The 27,697-nt window shown below is 36.4% G+C and overlaps 2 protein-coding genes across 4 annotated transcripts in view; both read right to left on the reverse strand.

Moving 5' to 3' along the window:
- Nucleotides 1-180: 180 nt before the first annotated feature.
- Nucleotides 181-2,527, reverse strand: LOC306859337 (uncharacterized protein). Its single transcript, XM_079400341.1, has 5 exons — nt 2,286-2,527; nt 1,807-1,837; nt 941-1,126; nt 743-840; nt 181-547 (listed from the first exon to the last, which is right to left on the reverse strand). The coding sequence occupies exons 1-4, from the start codon at nt 2,325-2,327 to the stop codon at nt 752-754; spliced, it is 348 nt and encodes a 115-aa protein (XP_079256467.1). The 5' UTR covers nt 2,328-2,527; the 3' UTR covers nt 181-547; nt 743-751.
- A 4,791-nt stretch (nt 2,528-7,318) lies between these two features.
- LOC306859701 (plasma membrane calcium-transporting ATPase 3-like) overlaps nt 7,319-27,697 on the reverse strand; it is a gene marked incomplete at both ends in the record, with an annotated part of 43,824 nt that continues 23,445 nt past the window's right edge. For 2 of the 3 annotated variants that reach the window (XM_079400895.1, XM_079400894.1), the window contains 11 exons: nt 7,319-7,735; nt 19,325-19,507; nt 21,063-21,170; nt 22,478-22,689; nt 22,966-23,179; nt 24,626-24,817; nt 25,084-25,190; nt 26,133-26,220; nt 26,331-26,510; nt 26,593-26,827; nt 26,941-27,182. In XM_079400895.1, coding sequence (XP_079257021.1) covers nt 7,319-7,735; nt 19,325-19,507; nt 21,063-21,170; nt 22,478-22,689; nt 22,966-23,179; nt 24,626-24,817; nt 25,084-25,190; nt 26,133-26,220; nt 26,331-26,510; nt 26,593-26,827; nt 26,941-27,182 — 2,178 coding nt within the window. Of the gene's footprint in view, nt 7,736-15,815; nt 15,970-19,324; nt 19,508-21,062; nt 21,171-22,477; nt 22,690-22,965; nt 23,180-24,625; nt 24,818-25,083; nt 25,191-26,132; nt 26,221-26,330; nt 26,511-26,592; nt 26,828-26,940; nt 27,183-27,697 lie in introns of all 3 variants that reach the window. The other variant, XM_079400896.1, reaches the window with a different exon arrangement.

Consider the following 27,697-nt stretch of genomic DNA (forward strand, 5'->3'; position numbering starts at 1 on the left):
TTAATTTCTTATATTTTAGGTATGTATGTATGTATGTGTGTGTTTATATATTTCTAAACATCCCCAAACTGTTTTTAATTCTTCATTTTAGATCATATGCAAACTGATTTATGAATGCATCCCAAACATTTTTGCTGGCTCAAATCAAATTAATTGATTAAACGAATCTAAAATAGTTTTAAAATAGTTTTTATTTCAATGAGGTTTTCAGCAGTGTTGCTAGAAAGATGCAATAAACAAGAGGACACACAAATCACAAACATTTGACTATTTTCTCGATTGTGTTCCTTTGGTAAAAAAAGGTCTCTTTCACATAAACTGAGAAAAAGACAAATTCATAGTTTGTTAAGATGTGCTGCCCAAACATTACAAAATATCACATGAGATCTTTTTCTGAGATATGGAGTACATTGTCCAGTAAGTTGTTTGGTAAATACATGTCGATGACATGAAAAGGCAGGTTGAGTGGCAATTCAATCATTATACGTCATCAGTGAAGTTTAAAGAGCTGGTCTGAGCGAGTGCAGTTTCAAATATTGCACTAGCCCTGAAACAAGGGGATGAGATGTAAAGTTAGTACAGTCTGAGAATTATTCCCAAGTGGAAATAAAGAAGGGATAGATATTCATAGACATGCAGATTTCTTATAGAGACCTTGCCTCAATTAACTTAACTATAAAAATGATGGAAAGAATGAGTATAAATCTATTTTCTAATGCTACTTTGCTGTTACTCTGCTCACCCTCCAGACTCAAATCCCAATGCTGTGATGAAGATGTTGAGAAGAACAGTAAAGAATACAAAAAAAGTTGCTGATAACATCATTCAGGTCATACTTCACTGAAGGGAGCAAGAGAAAACACGTCAGTTTGAAATCACAGCAGAATACTTTCAAAGACATAAACTAACCAATGAAGATAAGCAGGAGGCCAACAATGACCTGCAGTGAGATGGACGGAGAGATCAGAGCGATGAGAGGAACGTAGAAGCGGTGCTGTGCTCCTGAATGCAGCACTGTCTTCAGCTGAGCCATCAGAAGAGCCACATCCAGCATGCTCTGCGCTACACTCTTCTTTGTAGCGTAATGATTCATGTTGAAGCACTGTGCGGTCCCTGCGCCAGGAGCCTGACAGGGAGTGAACATTACATAAAAAATCTATTGAACACTTCAAACATTCAACATATTTTACATTCCCTCCACACACACACAGATATTTATATATATATATATAACAGTAATTATCCTACTTAATAAAGTTGACATGATGCCTAAGTATGTATAAGGTACATGTAGAATCAAATAATATCACATTTTAGTAATCTTATACAGTCTTGGGGGAAAAAAGGGTACAAAATCTGTCACTAGGCGGTACCTTTTCAAAAGGTACACCCTTGCACCTAAAGGGTCCATACTTGTACCTTAAAAGCATACATTAGTACCTATAATGCACAGGTACCAGCTTTTGTAATTTTTTTCTGAGAGTATACATATGCTTTTATTGCTAAGAGGCCGGCAAATGCAATACAACATAGTTTTTTTGAGTTATTGAGACCCTAAACAGGAGGGTTAAATAGCCTTTATGTGCATGATATGATAGTGCTTAAACATTTGTATCAAGAATATTGAGCTGAACATCAAAATGAGTCTTGAGTGTTAGTGCTATATACTGAAACATAGGCCTATATGTTCAAGTTCATACAAATATAATTGTTGTGTATCATATGTGTAATCATAATTTTTTATGTCCCAAGAACATAATTCACAAAGATCCTCAATTTATACATATATTGTTTTTCTTATCTTACATTTCTTTTGAAGTGTTCTTGTAGCTCGTTCCTGCATAGTCAAGAGATGGATATATTTTAAACAGGGATTAAGGATAACAACTCTGTTTTGGTTATATACAAAAGATGGGAATGATAACATCCCCAAGGTAAGACTGCAGTTTGGGGTGGTGTTCTTTCAAACCTAACGTTACATTCTGTGAGAGCAGCCAATATGTAGACTCCCTAACTATTTATAGCGTTACAAAACAGAACTGGCTTAATTCCTCTTTCACATGTCAAATGCACTCTAATAGATGTTTATTATAATATTTTGTATTTAGGCTGGCTAAACCTGTAAATATAATGATAAGAACAAATATAATCTTTAACTATCCCTTTAAGACAAATAACACAACGTCTCCTTTTTATTCTTTTAGCATTAAAACAGTAAAGTGTTTTGAAAATGAACTTTTTCCGTTTGTTTAATAAAAAGCATCAAACATCAAGAAAAATGTTACCTCTACCGTTCCTGATGCATTGAGAGGTTGGTTCTCCTCCATAGAGACGGATGCTTAGCTTTGATTATGGATTATTTAAAAGACGCATTCGAGAAGCTCACGAATTAATACAAAAACTGCGTGAGAAATTAATAATTTCTACACTAAAACATAAACTACTATGCACTTTCAGCTCTGCCCAATGTTTATTGGTTGTAAGCATAGAAGTAGTGGTGGTGAGCACCGATTCCTCCCGGTGACTCGAATCTTTTGTTTACGTTCACTAAAAAGAGTCGACTCTTTCAGTAGTTCACATAGTTATGCAAGGTGTCGACAAGTCACATTCCTTTAATTACAGGTTTTTAAGTCAACACGTTGTTAAAACCTAGATCTCGTTTACACAGTGATACTCGCCTCATGTATTCTATATTTACACACAAACAAATCATCTAGACATTTTTAAAACTCATCTACCAAGCCATTACCAAATAACAAAAACCAAGTAGCCTATAATAACATAAAACAGTTTTATCTTTTGTAATTATCTTTTTATGTATTTATCAGCAATTTGTCTTGAAACAAAATTAATTTAAATTGTGTACACCCAGGACGTTTTGGCTAGCATTCATCTAGCATCCCTGCACCATCCCAACTCCAAATAGTAAATATTATATATTCTTATTAAGCAGAGCTCCATCATGGGCAGCAAGACAGTTACATTAGCATTATCTCCCATTGATATCATTTATTTCAGATCCATGGCATGTAAAAAAATGGTAGTTAATCACTTCACATGTTCTCTTCCTGTCTAAGTGGGCAGTTCCTGGCCAGAGTAACCTGCAATGAAAACCAAAACAAACTAGAGAATACGAAATATGTGATGCAAAAGTGTTGGACACCTTGTTGCCCATCCCAAAATGATAACCAGAATTATTTCATCTTTCCAAAAAAGATTTCCATTAAAGTAAGAGGTGTTCTGGCAGTTTGTGAAGCAATGTAATCAGGCAGAAGAAATCATCACAGGCACACAATAAAACACAACCACAGACACTGGTCAAAGTTATTATTGTAGAATACTTTGATTTGATTTTTTATACAGACAAAAAGTGTTGACTTATTTTCCCATTAAATTCTTAGATTTCCATACAGTTTAGTCTACAGTATACAGCTGTATTCTTTCATCATAGATAGATACTTTTTTCTCTTAAGTAACAGGCAGGTAATTATTAATATATTTAATAGTTAATTTTTTTTTCTCTTTTTTTCCATTGTAGAGCAGTAAGTGTATGTTCAGGAGAATGTGCAACTGTTTTTTCCATCAGCTAAAAGAGTACTGATGGAAAAAGACAATAATCATAATAATAGTCATAATAAGAGTAATCATAATAATGTACAAGCTGTTCAATTTTAATTCTTTACAAAAAAGCAAAGGGAGAAAGAAAGAAGAAGAGACAATAGAGTAAAACAAAAGAAAATGTGCTTAAATCGTAAACAAAAGATGCACATGTGCACATTTTGGCAAAATGTACAGTGATGGTGCAGTTGTACAATAATTTATAACTTTTATATTAAATATAGTATATTATTTACTCTTTTTCACATTACATTTTTTCACCTTACCTTGCGTGATTTTTCTACAACAGAATGGAACAAAATGAAGGCAGACGACAGAGTTTTGGATTATCTGTTATCTTCTTTTTTTTTAAATATATATATGCATATATATATATTTGTCACTCTATCAGGAGTCTTGATAAAGTGGCTGTCTGTTGTGGTGGAGAGGAGGGATACCATACATATGCCACTGTAATATATATCATCACTCTCTGGAGAGTTCGATGATTAGGGTATACGTCTTAGATATAGTTGTTAGATTTAAAAATTATTAAGAGACGAGCATAGCTTGAGGCCTATTTTGGTAGTTAAGCTTTGCTGAGGATAAGATAAGGTTAGGAAATGTTTCTTTATTATGGCATAGCAGGTTCACTGACCTGTCCTCCCTGACCACCACTTTGGCCTGCTGATTGTGTCTGGGCCTTTAAATGGGTTCAGTCTGTGAGACCTGCCAGCGCTCTCGACACTAGAGACTCCACTGGAACTGTCTAAGCCCGATCGAGCCCAGCGAAAGGTCGGACACACTCATGCAGATTTAACGCAGTTTTGCTTCAAGGAATATTCCGGGTTCAATGCATGTTAAGCATCTGTGATATAATGTTGACTACCACTAGAAATACTTTTAAAAGAAAATGAGAGACAATCATTGATAATATTACTGATAAATTAAGTAGCACAAAATCGAGGTTGCGATGAGGCACCTACAATGAAACTGAATGGTTTATGACGGATTTAAAAGCAAAAATGTGACAATTATAATCCTAAACATTGCACTTGCATTAATTCTATTGTCAAAATGTGTATTATTTGACCTGTAAAACTGTTTAAACAATAATTTTTACAATCATTTTAGGTCTATGTTTTATGGTTTATGCTGTTGCATCATCATGGCAAAAGTTGTTCATTTGGATTTGATTTTACACAGAAAAGGTTAGCAAGTAATTTTTCACATGTTGACATTCATACTGTTTGCATCTTCTGGCTATACTATTGAAACAATGAGTATTTTAATGTTTACGGATTGGCCCCATTCACTTCCATTGTAAGCCTCGCTGTATCCCCCAGGTTTTGGATTTTTTAAAACAAAAGCAGGGACTGAACCCAGAATATTCCTTTAAAAATGGGTTTCCATTTAAAGGTCCAACGACAAAACATTCTGCTAGTCGTAGAACAAGTCAACCCATTTCAAGCAATGTGTCTGTTGGCATATATCAAGTAATCAGATTGGCAGTGCAACACTGCTCCACCTCCAGGCTCCACGCCACAGACAGGGCAGAGTATCAGGAGGAGAACATCAGCATGGACTATAGCACATTAATGACAGCACAGATGCGCTGGGAGGAGAAACGTGTGTCCACCAACCGCTTAAGAGCCACAGTGAAGCATCAACAGACAAAAGTGAAGTCAAACAATGATGGTGTAAAGCAAGCAATATGATATCAACATGCTCCGCAAAGACACGACCGACCAATGCAATGACATGATCTAGAGACGCTCATGCTTGCATTGTCTGCTTTCGATATTCGCCAGTTTCTTTGAACTGGACAATCTAGAAAAGTATTCTATACAGATAAAGGTTTTTTTTTTCGAGATCCATATGTACATGTCGTGAAGCGTATTTCACAGAGCTGTGGGCAGGGCAGTCTGTTGCATAAGTGCCGGTCTCATTCCCCAAAATGATTGTAATAAGTTGCAATGCATCGACTGAAGTGGTATGATAGTAACGATAGTACCATTCCAGACGATTATGGGGTGTAAAAGGAGGTAACCCCGGATGGTACAACTGATCAGTGGAAGGTCAATGGAATGTAACTGAATCAAACACACTATCATCTGACATGGAGAATCATGCATGTCTTTACATATATAATAGGGATTACTGGTTCTGTGCAAACAGAACAAAACTGTTCTGTTGTTCTGAAATGCTAAAATATAGACCAATAGCCAGACAGTGTGTCTATCAAAGTCAATGGTGAACCTTGATATTGTGCAAAAGTAATGATACCCTCACGGATTGTCCATCTTTAGTATCTTTAATATTTTTTAACTATGGTGTGGCAGTAGAAGATGGATTCCCTACCCTGGTGACCACAGTCTGCAGATATTCACAATCTGCTCAATATTCCACACACATGAGGAAAGCAACTGTGAGTGTGAATGTATTTAAAGGGCCAGCAGATATGCATGTACTGAGTAAATATAATTATTTGAACATGTTTAAAGGGTTGATGCATTTGTTGGTGTCATCTGCACAACATGAATTTTAATGGCTTTTATGTGAAAGAAATATAAGACACCATTAAATGTGGAGTCTGGGCAAACCCACTGAAATCCTTAAATCCAATTTCAGCTACTTTGAACACGGTATAACATATTAACAAGGCCATTATGTCGTGATGGCTGATTGCCATTGCTGAGATGGAAAACCACCGAAATCCCACACACGATCATTAAATTGCTGTGATGGGATTGCCCAAATCCTCTACCCTGTAGTATATTTTAAACATGAATATGTTGCGTAAATGTTTAAAATATCATGATCATGATTTCTGTTTAAAAATGCTTACTCTCACTTAGAGTGAAGCTACAAATTACCCTAAAATAATACTTTTTTTTTTTTACATAAAATGCTGTAAACAATGAGCGTTAAAATGGTGTGGTGACGTTTTAGTCTTCTTTTTGCTATCAGCAGGCGCATTATAATTGAATTAGTTTAAGCTTCAAATTAATATTATCTTTGCTTTGTTAGTACTTTCTAGCTTTTTTATGCTTTTAGGACAGACACAACACACACACAGACACATAGAGAGAGAGAGAGATAGACAAAGTGAAAATGAAAAAAATCTGGGTGATCACAATAAATAAAATGAATAAATAAATAATAAATAAATAAAATGTTTTAAAGCTAATCCATAAAGCATTACTAGAGTATTAAGAGTTGTTTTCTGTGATATCGCAATGATAATCCGAGCACTCAGGATGACGGTGGCGATAGTAAGAATCAAACATGATAATAATAATATTGAGTTTAGTAACACCGATAGAAAGTAAAGTGAATGGACCCCTACTCCACCCGTAGGGAACATATTCCTTTGCATTCTGTGAAGTCAATAGTCACCAGCACTAAAGAGCTGCTGAAATCCATCAGGTCTGGATTCCTCACCTTCTCAGGTCCATCCAAAGGAACCACAGACATGCAGCAGACTGGCCTCCTCTCCACACGGTGAGAGGAGAGGTGTCTGTGGGGCTGTTGTTGAGACATGAGGAGTGATAGTGCTTTCGGTGGATGGTGGTAGTGGGCAAATGATTGGGATGACCCTGTCTTAGTGTTGGGGGTCAACCACTTACAACATGTCCGTAGAAGCCTCCCCCACCAGCCTGACCCGCACAGGTCCGCATCCTCAGAGTTCTTAGGGTCTTATTCTCTGGAGCGCGGCCAGTCATAGAGAGGTCTCCAGGGCGAGGAGGGGGTACAGCTGTCGAGAGGGGGTTGTCCAGTGCCCGTCTGGGCCTGTGGGGAGGTTCAGGTGGTAGACGCCGCTCTCGATGGCGTTGTTGTTGCGGTTAGGCGTGGCGGGGAGGCTGTACTGGCGGTAGGGACGGGGAGGTGGCCGGGTACGCTGCGGATGCTGGACCGGAGGAGGAGGGGGCTTTCGGAAGGCTGGATGCAAGTGTTGGTTGTGCCTCGACCACTCCGATTCATCGTCAATGTCGGTGTCATCGATCAGCGGGATGTTGTGGATGAAGTCGTTGATGAGAAACTCAGGGTGCGCCATGAAGTTGTGGATGGAATTCCTGGACGCGGGTTTCTCGATTCCGCTGTAATGGGAGCTACGGAACGCTTTCACCACCCGCATCTACACAGGAACAGAGGGGAAGAGGCACAGAGAGAAAACAGAGTGGCAGAAGTGAGGACAGGGAAATGGTTGAAACAAAGGAGGGTAGGAGCAAAGAAATCTCTCAGTACATGTGTGATAGAACAGACCTGAAACACTGTAGAACCTGTTCTGAACATGCCTTACAATGCACAGACAGCTCAAGATCAGGTTGCTGCAAAATAGTGCACTAACTGAATCTGCCTGTTTCTTTTTTTTTATTAGGGTAGAGCAATAATTTTATTTTGGTACTTGAAGGTAGTCACAAAAAAACAGAATTGCAAAAAATGTTTTTTGATGCAAATGCTTAAGCCCAATATATGCTTCAGTTTTAGTGAACGCTTAATCCTAAACTATGCTTTAGTTTTAATGTGAATGTGTAAACCCAAAGTATACTTCAGTTTTGATGCAAATGCTTCAGCCCAAATTATGCTTCAGTTTTAATATGAACGCTTAAACACAAAGTATACTGCAGTTTTGATGCAAACGCTTAAGCCCAAAGTATGTTTCAGTTTTTACGCAAATGCTAAATTGATAAAACTGGAACTGTATACTTTAGTTTTGATACAAACATTTAGCATATATTTACTGCCGAATATGTAGCCTTTCCAAATATACTCCATTTGACAGCAATTAATTCAATCACACTAATTAATTTGGGAATGAATGAGCTCAACTGTTTGTTCCTTGAAGACACATCAGTTAATTCTGCTGTGGCTTCATTTGGAACTATTGGTGGACCAAAAATAGGCAAAGTAACTGACTATATTCTGTTTGAAATCTAAGTTACCCCTAATTTTTGAACTTTTATTTATTGAACTGTTGAATAAAAACAATACCATACTTGCAATTGTGTTATTCTTTACTGGTCTAAATATTCAACTCTTGCTTATATGATATTGCTTAATAGGTTGGAATTTGTAACAAAAACTCAACCATTAGAAAAACACTATACACATTTGTTTTTTACTGGTTTCTAATAGTAATAATTTTCTTTCCTTTGGTCATCCACCATGCATGCATAATGCCCCTGGACATTGCTTAAGTCAACGATGGGCTGCTCAGACAAACAGATTGCAATTCTGTTTTAGGTTTTATGCTGCAGAAATTACACAATGCACATTCATTTTTTAGATTCTAATACATAACCCAGGCTTTATACTAAAGCTGCACAACCAGATCTTAAGAGTTTCTCAAAGAAAGACAGATGACAAACAAAATAAAACCAAATCTAAGACACAGGAAATGGACCCAAGCTGTCAGTTCACAGTTATCACTCAAAATTAAAGGTGATGAACATTCTCATAAGCTCAAAACACAAAACAGACCAGGCCTCAAATTCAAAGAGACGAATGGAAGCACAAAGTATCAACAAAAAATAAAGCCGATACAAAACATATGCCATGTGTGTATATCGACTTATTAGTGGTGGAAATTGAAATAGTGACACAAAGAGAAAGAGAAACATAAGGGAGAATGTCTTGATACACACATAGACACACAGCCAATGGAAGAAACAGTGGGCAAGAATCTGCAACAGTGCTAAGCAAATGGGGATGTTATGAATAGACTGATGCATGACTGGGGGTCCGTATGGTGGTATGGAGGGAGGACGCACCCACAGTGATGCAGTATGCTGTTCTTGGAGGAGTTATGATATACTCCTCAAGTGTACTAGCAGCATTCAGCAGTGTGTTAACAAGGAAGCAATGGCACTCTAGTAATGTGATTGTGATGTCATAACAGAAGCCATGGAGACAACATGCGTAATGAGGCCATCAGCCAATGATGCCAGTTAATGCCAATGAGTGAAAATAGGTCATAAGCTGTGAAGATATACTGTAGCTGATGTGTTAAATATCAGAGGATCTGTAATCTCATCTATGGATTTATATTTCTCCCTGATCAGCAAAATTAGTTTTATTCCAGTTTGCATTCTACTGTTATGATTTACTGGACATGGAAATTCCATATAATAATAATAATTATATAAAACATGTGTTTCTTCAATTATGGGCACTTCCAGGAAAAAAACAAAACAAAACAAAAAAAAACATTAGAAGGCTTCTTACATTCTCACTATTATAATTTATCTTCAATTGTACTAATAACATTTTCCAGCAACAGACATATATAAATCATAAGGAAGGAGAATTCTGTCATTATTTAGTGAAATGCACATCAAGATGTGTTTTTTAAAATAAAATTCTGTGACACTGTATAAAATGGAATTCATTCAGTAATTTCATAGCTAGCATTTTATGTATCCTTAAACTAAATAGTAATTTTACATTTAATTTTACACACACACACATATATGTAATTTGTGTAAAAAAAAAAATTCACTAAAAAAAATGCTGAAATGTAATATGACTAAAAAATATATTTTTTAGAATGGAATCATAATTCGAGGGTTTTTCAGTTTTATAGTGACCTACATATTAAAAAGGTTTTAAGTTTGTTAGTTTTAACTCATATGACATAAAAGTGTATATTTGAAGAAACACATGCAAATTATCTACAGATGTGAGTCTGCTCTAGTAGGCCTATATGATTAATTGTTCCACAGGCTCAGATTACATTGACTGCCAGAGGATAAGTTATAAAATTTCCAGAGACATCATCTAGACGGATGATGATGACTAGTCACTTCCTGGCACTGAGCCATTGATTACATGACACCAACCGCTGTGACAGAAGACCTTAACAAGCACTATCACACTGACAAGTACAGAGCAGGCACAATAAACAAGGTCACAGCATCTCTGGTTTCTGCAAAAGTCACCTTATCAGCACAAATGGATCACACCTTTGTACAGTATTATAGGTCTGGAATTGAATTTTTTTTTTTAAATCTCGGTAAGGGATACTATTCTGGATTACTGTTCAGGTGACAGATTCAGTTGTGAATGTTCAGAGAGGTGTGGAAAAGAACATTCACTGAGAAAGATAGAGAGAGTGCGAGCATCTTTTGGCATGCAGCAGAGCAGTCGAGTGCAGATGACACACAGAGAAGAAGAGCTGAAGAGTGCTGATGAGATCTGCCTCAGTCTATATGCAGAGAAAAGAAGAAGGAGCACGGGAACCGATCAGAAAACAAAATGCTCATTCCAGTGCAGCTGTCTCGTTGTCGTGTTATAGGAACAGAAACAATGAAAGTCGAGGTCAAACTCAAAAACTTGAATGCATGATGGTAAGCAGTCAGGCTCATGCTGTAAGAGTAACTCAAATGCGGCTGGAGCACATATACACACGTGTCTCTCGTGTGTATATTCAGAAGGAAGGAGATTTGAGAGCGCGATCCTTTGCTGTGGCCACAGGCCGGTGCCGCCCACCCCAATCCTCACTTCAACACTCACCCAGCAAAGGAAAAGAAGCTAAAATGACCAAGAAAGAATTTACAAGACAAAACAAACAAACAAACAGGAAGGGACGGTCAAGCATTTGGTTAAGTGCTTATCTGTTTTTCCAAAGAGCCTGTTTGTTGAGAAAAAGTCATGCAAATCTGAATCGAGAAACTGTTTGTTTTCATTTTTGTTCTTTGAGTTTCTTTCTTTTTTTTTTTTTTGCATGGATACAGGTAAACGTTCGAGTATATCGCCCACTTTTGGGAAATGTGTGTTAGTTTAAAACTGATTGTTTTTTTTTCTCTTTGTTCTGGATGTTTGCATGCCAGATTACTATCCACTGTCTCCCCCACGCTGTCCTTCAAAGAAAAAAAGCTTGATGGAAAAACTTTATCATTAAAACCTAAAAAGACTTCTTTACTCAACAAATATTTCCCAAATATGTCTGAAATGAAAATAGAGCTACACAGAAAGACTTGAAGCAGACAGTGATAAGATGCGGGAAAGGAGAGGAAGTAGTTAACAAAGCAGTGATGAAATAATGATTTCATGTTGAATTTGTATGAATGCATTCAGAAAGTTTATGCATAAAGATTGTTAAAGGGTAATCGCTGGACATGGGCCTATTTTCACTCTTTATAATGGGTAAATAATGAAGCTGGTCAAAAATTAGAGTGAATTATCAGTATATCTAACCGCTGTCTTTAATTTAACAATATAATATTTAGAAGTGACTGTAAATGCTATAAATTATACAGTGCAATTATCTCCATGTAGTGAATTTCAGATTTTGTTCTATTAATACAATTAATGCAATTCTTTTGTTTTTAATTGCAGCAATGTGTATTTTGTATTGATATTCTTTGCCATAATTTGTGATTTATCTCACATATTTGCATCTTGAATAATATAACTATGGTGATCTTTATAAAATTATACAATATTATGCATTTAGCAACACACTTTATAAAATGCACTGTATAATCTGATGGCAGAATTCGCAAAGTGACACAGACTATGAATATGATTACTTTTATCAGATGGTAGTAATCAAAGCTAGGAAAACTTTAATAAATTAGCATCGCTTGGACCTTTCCACTTTGAGAAAATATATTCAACTGACTCTCTTACTGATAGGGAGCATCTGTGCTGAGCAGTGAACCATTACCGTACAAGGCAAATGCTTGAGCAAATGAGTGAGATAAACATGAATCTATCAGTGGCAGCACTGAGGCTCTTCTCAACCTCTGGGATACAATGTGCACCCATCTTATAAAACCTAAAATGAAAACAAACTTGAGCCGTACATCTGTCAAATATTTTTAAACAAACATTTGTGTGTGAGACAGCTGTGAGGAAAAAAATTGTTTTTTGGAGAGCTGTGATGAATGATTGATCTAAATATAGTGTTTTCTTCTCTAAAGAGCTACATTGCAGGCATGAAATGATTTTCAAAGATATATACAGATGATGTATAAATATATACATCATAAATGAATAAAAATACTAAATTTAGGCAAAGATATCAACACACTAACATCTATTAAATGCTTCTGTAGTCTGATTTCTAACATGAGGTTGACAGAATGATGTTTAATGTTTGTAAATCTCAGTCAAAGCCAAAGAAAATTCAGCGTGAGAAAAAAACAAACAACAAAATGATATGTATAGGGCTGAAAAAGAAGACTAGAGTGAGTAGAGTGGCACATTTCACCCACATAAGCATAAGTCTGCAAACACAAACTGAAAAGATGTGATGAAAAATGTACAGATACATATGAAGCACATCAAAGAGCAGTCAGCCGCAATGATATATGGTAGTCGTAATTAACATTTCTAGCCTGAAACAAAAAAATATCACATAGATGGAGAAATAGATAGGAAAAAAATCTTTAAGTATTGAAAAAATTTAGTTAGTCCACTATTCCCAGAAAAGAAAACATATAATACACATTCTTAAAATCACTAATTAAATACGATCAGGGTGTATTAAAGCATTATTCTGGGTTCAAAACAAGTTTAAAAAATAGTTCACCCAAATTATAATTATTATTCTTTAAATTACAATTATGTCATTTATTCACCCTCATGTTGTTCCAAACTTGCATGACTTTATTTCTCCGGTGGAACATGAAAGCAGATATTTATAGCTAAATCCAAAGTCCAAGCCCAAACCACAATGAAAGTGAATGGTGACCATAAATAGAAGAACTTAAATGTTGATCTGTTCCTCTCACAAAGCTGTTTAAAGGGGTCATCGGATGCCCATTTTACACACGTTGATATGATTCTTTAGGGTCTTAATGAAAGGTCTGTAACATACTGTGGTTAAAATTTCTCAATGATAGTGTAAAAAACACCTTCTTTACCCTGTCACCCTCTGCTCTGTCTTCAGCATGCTGATCTAGTCCATGTTTCTTGAAATCCTAGTGAGGTCTGCAGATAAAGCTGGATCACGAATGATTCGGGCGAACATAGATGCATTTATGTAGATCGGGGATCGGCGTATTCCCTTCAAAGCGAAAGTAGTATTAATCCTCTGCCTCTTCAGTGGCTCAGATGTTAGGACTAAATGACGACTGCTATATTCATTACTACATCCAACAATTAAACACTTCAATCGCTTAATCTGAGACATTTTGTCTTCCCCTGCACCGGAGGCGGACAGCTCTCAGCTCACTTAGGGCGGGTCTAAGGTAAGACGGTCTTGTCAATCAACTATTGTGGGAGCAGTCTGTACAGAACTATGTCATTCTGACAGGAACCTCAGAACAGCCTGATTTGAGAAAGTGGATTTTAAAATACATTAAAAAAAAAACACTGGGTGGATTTTTATCATTATAGGATGGATGTGTACATACACTTCCAACACACATTTTTGTTCAAACAACTTGTAAAGTGAATTTTGCATACGATGACCCCTTTAAATATAGTGTGTATGATACTTTTATAATATTTTTTATAGTGCACTTGGTCACCATCCACTCTAATTGTATGGTAGAGCAGCATGAACATTCTTTAATACATCTTAATTCATGTTGCACAGACGAAAGAAAGTCATACAGGTTTGTAATGGCCTGAGAGTTAGTAAATGTATTTTTAGGAAAAAAAATTTAACTCAATTGACAGCATTTGTAATCTTTGCTTGTTTTTGTAAACTGACAGACAAGCTGATATTATTTTCAACAGCATGACAAAGATGCTATCAATAGAGCTGAACTTGTTTTGAACCCTTGTTTTGATTCCTTTAATAAATGATATCTAGACATATGCTAATGTACTACTTTTGATAGAAAAATGAAAGACTGTTAGTTTAGAAGATGCCTACAGAGGAGAGAACAGGAGATAGGTAAAAATAGATATAAGCCATGAACCATGTGAACCATGGGACAGAGAAAAAGACTGTGAGGATCTGTGGAAGGTAGATGCAGTCAGTAGCACAGAGACATTAGAGGATGCTTTCACACAGTCTCACAATGGAAATTATCTGGAAAAAAGTAACAGAGGGAAAGAGAATGAAAGAGACAGAGACAGAGAGAACTATCAGAGGGAGAAGAACCTTATAGGGCTTATACTCGAAGGTTTACCCCTGTGTAGGCTCAAAAGCCATAGCAGTGCAGCACATTGAGTACCTCTGCCTACTGTAAAACCTCATCTTTTTAGCAAACCACGCTTGACAACAGAAGCCTCTCGGAAAATAAGTGCTCTCTCTGTATTCTCTCTGTGGATTTTTGGACTAAATTCAGGTTTTAATACAGGTTCTTGTTGCAATATCCAGACATACTTTTTAAATTATTTCATGCAATTATTAAATTATTCAATATACATCAAAGTCATGTTGTGCATGACATTTTAATAGCCATGTATTATATGATATATTCTGTTTTCCAGATCTATACAACAAATCTTTAAGAATATGCTATTTTAAAGCTGAAGTGTGTAATTTTTATGTTAAAATCCTATTACAATTCAAAATATCCATAGACAACTATAAATGAGTAATTTGTAGGTTGATTTGTCCAAAATGTGTTTCTCTGTGGTGTGATTAAAACAACATTGTTTCAATCAATGGCAATGGATTGGGGGCGGAACTATCTGTTTATCCAACCAATGGTTCATGTTTAAGAAATCTGATCTATCATATTTGCTCAAAAAAAAAAACCACTTCAGCTTTAAAAAATAAATCAGATTCAAATCAAAGAAAATATATTTTCTGCCATGCACTTAACGCACATTATCTCTGTGTTTTGTACGCATTCTGTTGTAGGTAATAGCTTTAGTTTTGGACAGAGAGAAGACAGAGAATGGCTTATCAAGAAACAGGGATTTGAAAATAAAACCAACACCTTCAGACAACAAAGAAGAACCCAACAACAAGAGAAAAGGCCCAACACAGCAAGACAGCACACAGAAACCGAGAGAAGGAGAGGAGGGACTCGGGGAGGAGACACAAACATTGGCCCATAGAGGATCAGTCAAAGCCAGATAGGCCATCTTGCAAAGAGCCGCTCAATCACAGAGACGACTACAGAGAAGGTTTGAAATACAGAACAGAAGTACCACGGCACACACGGTGGGGTGTTGCATGTGCTGCTGTGTGTGAGGAGGAATGCTTGGAACATGTGTGTGTGTTTGTAAGAGTTTTCTTGTTTTGTGAGTGGTTTTGAGTGTGTGAATGTTGTGTCTGACACAGGTAGGGATAGCAGGGAACTCACTCCCGGGAGCGGCGCTTGCATTGGCAGTGGAGAGAACTACATGAGTGGGGGTAGAAATATTGGTTACATCATGGAGCTGGCTGAGCACAGAGGATCGACGTCTCACTGCACCCTGAAACGAACCACTTCTCTTGAACGTACTCACTACCTCCATCTGCAGGAGAGAGAGAGAACCACATCATATACACACTTCAGAGCAAGAAAGAGAGAGAAAGAGCAAGGAGAGAGCAGAGCGAGGAGAAAATATGCTTGTGATACTTCACCCGATAGGAGAAAACAAAGCTATGTTGCCATTGTGTACTAAGGGGTACATCTTTAGACATTAAAAGGATAGTTCACCCAAAAATGAAAATTCTGTCATTATTTATTCTTCCTCATGTCGTTCTAAATCCACTTGCTGTTATTTTTTTTTGCTGTGAAAAACAACAATTTAATTTTTGTTCAGTCTATTCCTCACACAAAGCTGTTACTTGGAAAGCACATGATGGTTTTGTCCTTTTTGGGGTTTCACAGACAGGGTCACTATGTGGAAATGTGGAAACCAGCATAATTATTCTTCAGAATTTCTCCTTTTGAGTTCCACAGAAGACAGAAAGTCATACATAAAACAACATGAGGCTGAGTAAATGATGACATAATTTTCATTTTTGGGTAAACTACCCCTTTAAGGACCTTCAACCAGGATCATAATGAAAGTCATGATGAAATCATTATTGACCCAGTTTACTTTCTTACTACATAGCCTGGGTCTTATTAAGAATGATTTATTGGTGCATAATATAACAAAGAAAATAAAAGTCTTTATAAGCATTCATCAAAATGTAATAACTTGCTCTGTCACTAACACAACTAATCGCTGACCACCAAGACCTGTCATATCAAGATTAAGTAATTTTCTAATAAAAATCAAGTCCTGAATATATTATTCACTCAAGAATAAATAAGCTGGTTGCAAACAGCATGCTGCATTGTCAGTTAATTTATCAGGATTCTGTTCTGTTTTTCCAGAAATAGAGTGCAGATGTCACTGCGGTATTCTTTTGTCTCTAAATGGCTTTGTTTAAAGATCAAATAGACCGCACAAGATAAGTTCAGTGAACATTACTTGTAATAAAAGCTAACACAACAAATGGATGCCTCTGCAACCACACCAGCCCAAATGTTTCACTTCTCTGAAACTCACTTTGTGCGCTGAATCAATTTTACATGCAGCCCTTAAGAACAAGTTGAACCAGGCCAAACCGAAATGTAAATGCCGTAAGAATATGCAATCATCTTGCATAAGACCTCATCGATAATTAATCTGCAAATACCCTGTGTCAAAAACACAACACTGTGGAATGGAGGAGCTCTGCTCAGTGGAGCCACGCAGGATGAAAGCGGTGATTAGATTAGGCTGACTGATGATATGAGGCCAGCCGCTATAATGTGTTGTGTTTTGCCTACTCAGTGTCGAGCAGTGAGGGAATCGATGGAAACCTTGTAAGGAGCTTTACAAGCACTTCAGCAATCTATACCGGGCACTCCAAATTTAAAAAAAAATGGCTATATAATGCTCTACTATCCCATCAAGTCTGTTAACTAATGGTGTATATTGGCAAGAACATGGGCAAAAGAGTGAGTGCTACATCATGGATGCATGTGCTTTGAGAGCATTCTGTTATAAAAGCTCTTTCTTAAGTTACAGTGCCATGAACCAACAGGCACCACAACCCACCTCCTCTATGCCTGCTGACCTTTAATACCATATCTGTACCTAGTGCAATACTGCTCAGGAAACAAAAGTAATACTAACAACTCACATGTGCACCACACAACAGATCTTTCCACAAAGACGCTATTAGGTTCCTTCTAGCACAATTTAAGGAACAAGCACATAATAATTCTATGCAAACCCAAACACACAGAGAGAGAAAATCTCACTTAAAGTCATGGACTGAGTCCAGACCGACAATTAGCATAAGAACAATTCAGTTCTACTCGGGGAAATTAATTTAGCATTGGACTCAAATCAAGCTACTTCAACAATAATAATAATTAAAAAAATTATAGAGAGAAAGAGATAGTGAACAGAAAATGGGCAGAGAAACAAGATAGTATAATACACATTTGGTTGATTATATATACAGATCAAATCAAAATAAGAACTACTTCCAATATATTCTTCTCACCTTATATTGTAACTAAGGTAAGCACATTTATGATAATATTACAAGCCTTGATGCGTAAGATAGGGATGCACTATAAATCAGTACTATATCAGTAGATATTAGAAGTTTATCTTATTGTTTCAGCAGATATACTTCTGTTCAAAAGTTTGGGGTCAGTTTTTTTCCTGAAAGAAATTAATACTTTTATTCAGCAAGGACAAATTGATGAAAATGACAGCAAAGTTTAAAATGTCAAAAGATTTCTCTTTCAACTATATGCTATTCTTTTGAATTTTCTGTCCATCAAAGAATCCTGAAAAAATATATCACAGTTTTTACAAAAAACAAAATGTTTTCAACATTGATAATAATATTTGTTTCTTGACCATCAAACCAGCATACTAGAATGATTTCTGATGGATCCAGAGTAACAATGCTGAAATTTAGCTTTGCAATCACAGGAATAAGTTACATTTTAAAATATGTTAAAACAGAAAAAAACTATTTGAAATAATAATAACAATAATAATAATAATTTTTGACAGTATTACTGTTTTTACTGTATTTTGATCAAATAAATGTAGCCTTGGTGAGCATAAAAGACTTAAAAGACAAAAATATTTTAAAGAAATTCTTACTGACCCAAAACGTCTGAACCCCTAATTTTATACTGTACAATATGAAATGCACATTTAGCATTTAAAATGAATTGATTTTAAGTTTTAGTGTTTTTTTTTAATCTATTTAAACAAAATAGTATAGAATTACATACAGCCATAACATGAAAATAATTAGCAGCTTATCATATCAACCAGATCTTTAATATTGGTGCATCCCCAGAGTCAAACATTGTTCAGATCCTCATCAAATCTTTCAAGCTCTATCAAGTCTGAGGAGCAACATTCTCAAGTCCCATGCATTCTGTGCTGTGACTCAGAGCCAAATGAGATACTAAGCAATAAATTAGGACTTTAAAGGACTCGAGTTACATAATAGAGTGACAAAATAGAGCTCTGAGAACGGGAAGGGGGGAGGGAATGTTATAGATTCTTGTTGGGGGAAATCTCTACGCATTTAGTGAAGGGTCCCAACAGTGGGAAGCAGAGACAGAGATAGAGTAGTGAAGGAGAGGAGGAAAGAGAAGAGGAAGAAGGCAAGGATGAACTAATGTCGGTGATTCAGAGAGGGTTCAGAGAGAGCTAGGAGAGAAGAGGAGGAAACGAAAGGAAAAGTAAAAGAGCATTCTTTGAGGAGACATAAGTTCTACTGTCTGTGGAAACCATCTTGGGTGACTAGAGCTCTAACTAGTTCTACCAGAGAGATTGATTGGTCAGAGGTAATGGGTCTCATGCACAGCACCTGAGTCTGGATACGGTTAAGGCCTCTAAACCAGAGGATCTGTCCCCTGCGTAGCTCCCTCTCAGCGTGGTCTATCTCCTCCTCGTCCTCAGCCAGCTCGTCCTCAGTCATCTCGTCGGCCCCTGGCCCATGGCCCGCCTCCTTCAGACACTTCAGGTGACTAGTGGGCACGGTGGCGATCAACTGAGATGAAAATAAGAATTTTTTAAGAGGAGTTACATGACTGATACTGTACGATGGTGAGCAGTGCTGGATATATAGTTTACAATACATGGGCAAAAATATGTGGATATCTCATCTTTTTAAAAATGTTACAAAATCTGGAACTGATTGAAACTGAATAAGGCACACCCCCTATTACCAAAACTCTGCCCTATAAAGATATCAATGAGGCCGTCAAAACCATACATTGATGGCATCGCAATCACAGAAATACATTACATTATAAATTATATTAGAATAAAAAAGTTACTTGAAACTGTAATATTACTGTAATTTTGATCAAATAAATGCAGTTTTGCTGCATTTTGAAAATATTTGAAAATTAAATATTTGAAAAAATGTGTTGAACGGTAGCCTATTAGATATATTTATCAGTGCATGCTCTTTTTCCTATTTTTCATCCTGTACAATTACAATTTGATGTATAAATTCACTTAACTCATTTTAGTTTTTAGTGTTTTATTTAATTTATTTAGACAAAATAGTCTACATTTTTTATATCAGCCTTAAGATGAAAATAAGTATTAGAAAATATTTATCATATCCGCCACAATCGGCACAATTAATATCAGCACAGCTATTGTTCAGCTCTATCAAGTCTAAGAAACCACATTTTCAAGTCCCATGCAACACTAGGATGGTTCTATGGCCAAAAACATAGATGCCCCTTCTAATTAAAAGTACTTGCATTCTATCAAATTTAGCTGTGGAATTAGCCACACCCCCTTTCCCCAAAACTCCACCCTACAAAGATACCATTGAGCTGTCAGAATTGGCGTCAGCAGTCTATTTTGGCTACACCAATTCATGAGACTTTCAGATGCATAAAATCGATCATGCATTCACTGACAAATATTCACAGCATGATAAAAACCAAACAGCTTGTCCACCAATAAAATGCCGCACTGAGTCTGGTGTGGAAAAACTTGAACCCAACTGAACACCCGTGGGATGAATTCAGGATGAGCCAGACCTCATTACCCAACATCATGACCTCACTGATGCTCTTGTGTCTTAATGGAGCAAATTCGCACAGCTATGTTCCAACATCTAGTAGAAAAAAAGGCTTCCCTGAAGAGTAGAAGCTGTTGTAGCAATAAAAGTCCCAATTAATGGACACTGGTTTAAAATTAATCACAAGTGGCACACAGTTTGGGTGTTCACATACTTGTGGTCATGTTGTGTACTGTATATTACAATTGAAAAGGAAAGTATATTAGATGCACACAAAATAATTAACATTTATTTTAATATTTTCTTAAAGTCACTAAAAATATGTTAAAACATGCTTCTAGGGAGGATATAAGGATATAGGATATAAGGCAGTCTAGCAAAGTTATCAGCTGATGCAATAATTTCAAACTGGCCAAATATCATCCAATAAATCAGATTCTTTGGGGAAATAGATCTTAAACTTGAAAAATCTTAAACTTGATGAAATACTCGACACATTCAGTCACATAAAGATCTTTGATAGTTGTTCTCCTTATTTGTTTTTTATGTCTCGTTCTCCTACCTGACCCCACAGCAGTTCTCCAACTCCCACGAAGAGGCACCACAGCCATTGTTCCACATTGAGAGGGGCACAGCTGAAGGGCTTGCCCCCAAACTGCACAATCGCAATCTGCACACAGATCAACAAAACAAAAAGTTAACACTAACCTACTCAGCACAGTGGAAATTTAGGCAATACATCAGTCACCTTCTCACGTCACCTTTCATACAATCTCATGGACAGGTAGACTTATTATTTCAGATGGAATTTTTATTTCAAAAATAGTCTATACAAATAACCCAAAAATGTAAATTCTGTCATCATTTACTGGTTTAAATTTACTCATTTTCTGAATTTCTTTTTTCTGTGGAAAATAAAAGATGCTATTTTGAAGAATTTAGTAACCAAACAGATTTGGTTCCCATTAACTTTCATTGTATTTTTTTGTGGAAAAAATAATATATATATACAATAAATACAAATACTGCCCACCCAATTTCACTTTTCAGCCCAATAATACACCTTTCAAAAATGGATTGATCTTATTTATCAGGATGTGCCACAAATGCTATATTGATGTTCAATGGATAGTTCACCCAAAAATGAAAATTCTGTCATTAATTACTCACCCTCATGCCATTCCAAACCCGTAAAACCTTTATTCTTCTTCAGAACACAAATTAAGATATTTTTGGAGAAATCTAAGAGCTTTCTGACCCTGCATAGACAGTAACAGAACTACCGCTTTAAAGGCCCAGAAAGGTAGTAAGGAAATTGTTAAAATAGTCCATGTGACATCAGTGGTTCAACCATAATTTTATGAAGCTACGATGCGCGTTAACGACAGTACCATGATACACACGTTACATGGACAGAATTTTCATTTTTTGGGGGAACTATCCCTTTAAAGCTAGGGTTAGGGGTTAGTATTTGTTTCAGCATTATTTAGGCCATAAGCACTGTGATTGACATGACCAATGAAGAATCCATTGTGGGTCAAGGTTTGTGCTTAACTGGGAAAAACATGATTTAAGGAAGTAATACAGTTATTTTTAGCTGCAAGAATGAATAAATTAGCCAAAATATACTACAAAAAAATATTATTTAAATAGTTAGGGTAGTTAATAGTTATAGTTAATATTTGCAAACAAGGTTAAGGAAAAAAAAAACTACATACAGTACAGTAATATGGTAGTGTATAATATAATAGTTTAGATTTATAAACTGACTAATAGTTTAACTACTCTTACTATTTTATGCAATAATGCTTCTCAAATAAATTAATCTTGTTTAGAAGATTATTCAAAAGACAAACAACACAAAAATACTGATTAAAAAATGTTGAGGTTTACAGAACTTTGTAAACGATGGGGTTCAAATTCTGTAGAAATCTGGAGAATCTGCTCATAGAGCACAATGCAAACAGTATCTCTGACCTGCAATCCAAATGTTCCCAGAACAATGCTGCAGAAGATAGGGTTCCTGAAGATGCCGTCGAAGACGTTCCTTTCGCCGTGAATCTTGCGAGCGTTGATCTCGTTGAAGAGCTGCATCAGGACGAAGGTGTTGAAGATGATGGTGTAGTGTTCAGATGGGGGGGAATGTAAGGGAGCGTTACGGCCGCTGTCGATGTTGAAGATTTTCTCTCCTTGTTAGGATGAAAGAGATGAAGGCATACAACATTAAACCATTCTTAAAAGTTTTAAAGGTGCACTCAATATGCACTCATTTCCCCCCCCCCTTTAGATCAGTTGCTTATGCTAGTATTGCTCTCACTCTCAGAGCATCTGCTAAATTAATATCTAAGTATATGCCACATGTCGGAGACTATAATGTTAAGTCTGAATTGTAAGCTGCTACACTATTATTCATCTTATAAATAATGCAAAACAACACATATTGATCCTTGAACTCCCTGTCCTACCGACAAACAGCAGGGTGAAGATGATGACGAGCTGATAGACTCCATGACCCAGGATGTTCTTCATCATTGTGAGCGAGATGAGGGGGTTGTTGCGCCCGTAGGGTTTTCTAAGCAGCAGAGCTTCGGTGGGCGGCTCAGTGGCAAGAGCCAAAGAGGCAAATGTGTCCATGATCAGATTGACCCACAACATCTGTACTGCTTTTAGCGGAGAGTCCTACACACAAGCAGATATGAGATTGCAGATGAAGGTACTGAATTGCGCTCTTGGCCAGTGAAGTGTGTGCAGTACCACCAGTCTCCAGCAGAAGGCTCAGTGGCTGATTTCATTATAGCTTCCTTTCTTTTGCTATGAGCTTGAGAGGTGCAATGCAGTCAGTTCTCCTAACCTGCATGACACAGAGCCATCAGCTATCAGATCTATCTAGAGTGGCCGTCTCTCACTTACTGCATACCGCTACGGGCTAAGGCAAACGACACTCATCTGAGGAGTAGATTTGGGGGGACGCAATGTTTGAAGTGAGTGAATTTCCCTTGCCCTTGCTTATCAGTTGTTTCAAGTCATTTGGATTTGTAAATGAAGTATTAACTGCTACAGGAGCTCTAAGCAATAACAAGTCATGCAGGGGAACTTAACTAAAGGAATATTCCAGGTTCAATACATTAAATTGACAGCTCAACTTGTCCCCTTTGTCTTTATTTAAATTTATTAAAGGCTAATATCTGGGCTACATTGAGGCACTTACAAAAGAAGTCAACAAGTCAATATTAAAATGCTCACTGTTTCAATTGTATAGCCATAAATTGTAAACTAAATGTGTTAACATGATTTTAATGTGAAAAATATTTACTAACTAATAAATTTAACTACTTAATTGCCATAACCTGACACCTAAAACTCTAAAATGACAAAAAAAGATGAGCATCTAAAATTACACGTTTTAACAGAAAAATTACTGCAAGTATTTTTATAAAAAATATTAGGCCCAATTTTAAGTGCATCAGCGTAACCTGAATTTTTGAGGGACAATTTGAAATAATTTTTTGAGGCAAACAACACTGTACCACAAATGCGGCCAATTGAGCTTAATTTAATAAAATAAATGTCAAATACTACATAAAAACTTGAACTAAAATAATAAATAAATACATTTAACTTGAAGCAATAAATTACTAAAATTAAAACTGAAATAAAATGAAAGCTATACAGAAATATTTTTAAATGATAAAACTGATACATCACAAAATCACTAAAACTTAAAACTACAATGAAAGCTAAAAATAAAATATGAATAAATACTATAATAGCATATTAATTAGTGCTTTCAAACGATTGATCGCGATTAATTGCATCCAAAATAAATGTTTTAATTTACATAATATATCTGTGTGTGCTGTGTATATTTATTATGTATATATAAATACACATACATACAGTATATATTTTGAAAATATTTACAGGTATTTACACGTATATATTTATATTCATATTTAATATATAAACGTAACGCATTCTTAAATATATACATAATAAATGTACACAGTACACACACATATACTGTGTAAACAAAAACTTTTATTTTGGATGCAATTAATCGCGATTAATCGTTTGACAACACTATTAATAATACTAAAATTACAGTGGTTCGTGTGTGTGTGCTACCTGTGTAATGCAGGCCCCGGTGAAAGCTACGATGACGGCCACTACATTGACAGTAAGCTGAAACTGCAGGAACTTGGAGATGCTGTCATACACATTTCTCCCCCACATGACAGCCTTCACAATGCTTGAGAAGTTATCATCGGTCAGGATGATATCAGAGGCTTCTTTAGCTACATCAGTGCCTGCTATACCCTGGAGACGGCAAGAGAGAGAAAGAGCAAGAGATTTACTGTAATACTGTAATACATGCATCAAAATCAGATTCATTGGAGAAAAGTGGCTTTTATTCACCGGAGATCTTCCTGTGTTATTATACACCCTTGTTGGGTGAACATGATATAAGTAGAGCTTCTAAATCAATATTCATCTCCTATCATTACTCATCTCTCAACTACCTCTTGGATGGAAGGACGAATATATGAATAGATTAGAGGGACGTGTTCGTCAAATGTGCTTACCATCGCAAAGCCCACATCTGCCTTCTTGAGAGCTGGCCCGTCATTGGTCCCATCACCAGTTACAGCCACCACCTGTCTCTGCTCCAACACAGTGCTGTCAATGATGCCTACACAATGGCATCATCACGCAGCAAACAATTACCAGCTAGCACATAACCTTGACCAATCACTGAATACAACTACTGTCACCACAGAACATGAATTCATCAGTCTGATACATTTTAATTGACTGTATGTTGCGCCCTACTGAGTGTCAAATTTGCATTGTAAATACACTCCTGCAACAGTTAACAATTTGGACACATTTTACTGAATCACTGTTAAAAAAAAAAAAAAGGACAGTAAAGAAATGTATAATGTTACAAAAGATTTATATTTTAAATAAATACTGTTCTTTGGAACTTTTTATTCATCAAAAATCAGAAAAATGTATTCTGAAAAAATAAATCACGGTTTGCATTATTTATTTCAATATTAATAATACTAAGTATAAAATATTGTTTCTTGAGCACTAAATCATCATATTAGAACGATTTCTGAAGGATCGTGTGACACTGAAGACTGGAGTAATGATGCGGAAAAAACAGCTTTGCCATCACAGGACTAAATTACATTTTAAAATATATTAAAACAGAAAATTGTCATTTTAAATTCTAAAAATATTTTACAATATTAATGTTTTACTGTATTGTTGATCAAACAAATGCACCTTTGGTGAGCATAAGAGAACATTAAAAAATCTTACTGACTCCAATCGTTTGAACAGTAGTGTAACTTTCTCATGGTCTTAAAATCTAGATGTCTGTTTGATCTAGTATGTGTAGAGCTGCAGTCAAAGGGTTACAACTTTGAATGAAAAAAAAAAACAATCTATAAAAAGTGAATTTAAAATGTGATCAAAAATGAAATTTTAAAATGTTGAGTAAAAATTATAAATATAAGTTTAACAATTTTTGGACATTACATTATTCCCATACCATACATGGTAGGGTTCAGTAAGATTCAAGCGAGTCTGGGTTTGAGAATGATGAGTAGTAAGAGCATTTCACCTTTTACGAGAGTGTGTTTGTCCGTGGGGGAGGAACGTGCAAGGACTCTGAGTTTAGGCCAGATCTTATCAATCCTCTCCTGCTCAATCTATAACACAAACACACACACATGCACGTACACAGAGCACGGACATTCATGATTCAGTTTAGTCTATATTGGTTTGGCGCTGAGATGTCTGAGATTCAATTTTCACGAACCTCTCCTTTCTCATTCCTGATTCTTCGGTTGAAGTCTTTACCCTCCAGGCACAGAAAGTCATCCCCAGGCTGAATGATGCCACACTTGACAGCAATAGCTCGTGCTGTGTTGATGTTGTCGCCGGTGACCATGCGCACAGTGATGCCTGCTCTCTGACACTTGCGAATGGCTTCAGGGACCTGCGGGAGGAGCAGAGAAATACTTGAAAAGAGAAAGCACATTCCAAGGATACAGGAAAAATGTTCTCAATGCATACTGCACCTCAGGTCGAACAGGATCCTCGATCCCGACGACTGCGATGCAGGTCAGATCGGTGACAATTTCAGCTTCGTTATCCCAGTCAGGCTCTGGGTCACAGGGAAGATCACGATAGCCGATGCAGATGGTTCGCAGGCCTTCACAAGCCATGGGTTCGATCACTTTCTTCACCATCTCATCTCGGTCCCGTGGCTTGAAGTTACGTATTTCATCATTGGCACCACGTATCGAGGAACACCTGTAGTAGAAGAGAAAGAAGGAAGGACAAAAAGAGGTGTTTGATGACAACCAACAAAGTTACGGTTTTAATTCCTACTGTAGATCCTTGTATACTTGCTGTGGTTTACTAACTTTTTCAGAAGGATCTCAGACGCTCCTTTGCTGTAGAGCCGGAAACTTCCATCCGGCATCTGCACCACAGTGCTCATGGACTTGCGTACAGAGTTGAAAGTGTAGACTTTGTAGATTTTCTCCTCTGGGATTTGCTCTCTCACAGGGGCGTAGTCTCTCTTCAAGTCCAGCAGGAAGCCCAGCAGACCACACTCTGTCTTATTACCAACCTGCTTGGGCAGACCACCTTCCACATCTGGTGGCTGAAAGAGAATTGAAATGAAGCAAGAGATACGGAGGAGAGAAAATGAAAAGAATTGGACAGAAGACGTTTCTATTTCTATTTGACAAGCCAGTACAACAGTAAATTCTTAATAGGCTAACAGTGCTTCCCTCCTGAAAAATAAATCTTACCAGCCTAAGCTGGCATGCTGGTCTCCCAACATGAACTGTAAAAAATGTTTGTAATTTTAACAGTAAAATACTGTAAAAAATATTATGGTACTATCTGTTATTTGTTTAATAGCAAGTTTCCTTACTATATATGGTGAAAATCTTTAATAGGGGACATTTTAAGTAATTTTACAGTAAAATACTGTTAAATTTATACATTTGGTTATCAGTATTATAAAGGTACAAAACAGAGTAGTAGGATGTAATATTAACATTATATCAATTAATGGAATATACCATTATTTGTTTAAGTTCATTCTGTAACCCTAAAATTGGGCTACCATATTTTTTATAGTAAAGTCCTGGCAAACCCTGCTGTGTGTTT

This window comes from Barbus barbus (genome assembly GCF_936440315.1).
Source record: "Barbus barbus genome assembly, chromosome: 40".
NCBI lineage: Eukaryota > Metazoa > Chordata > Actinopteri > Cypriniformes > Cyprinidae > Barbus > Barbus barbus.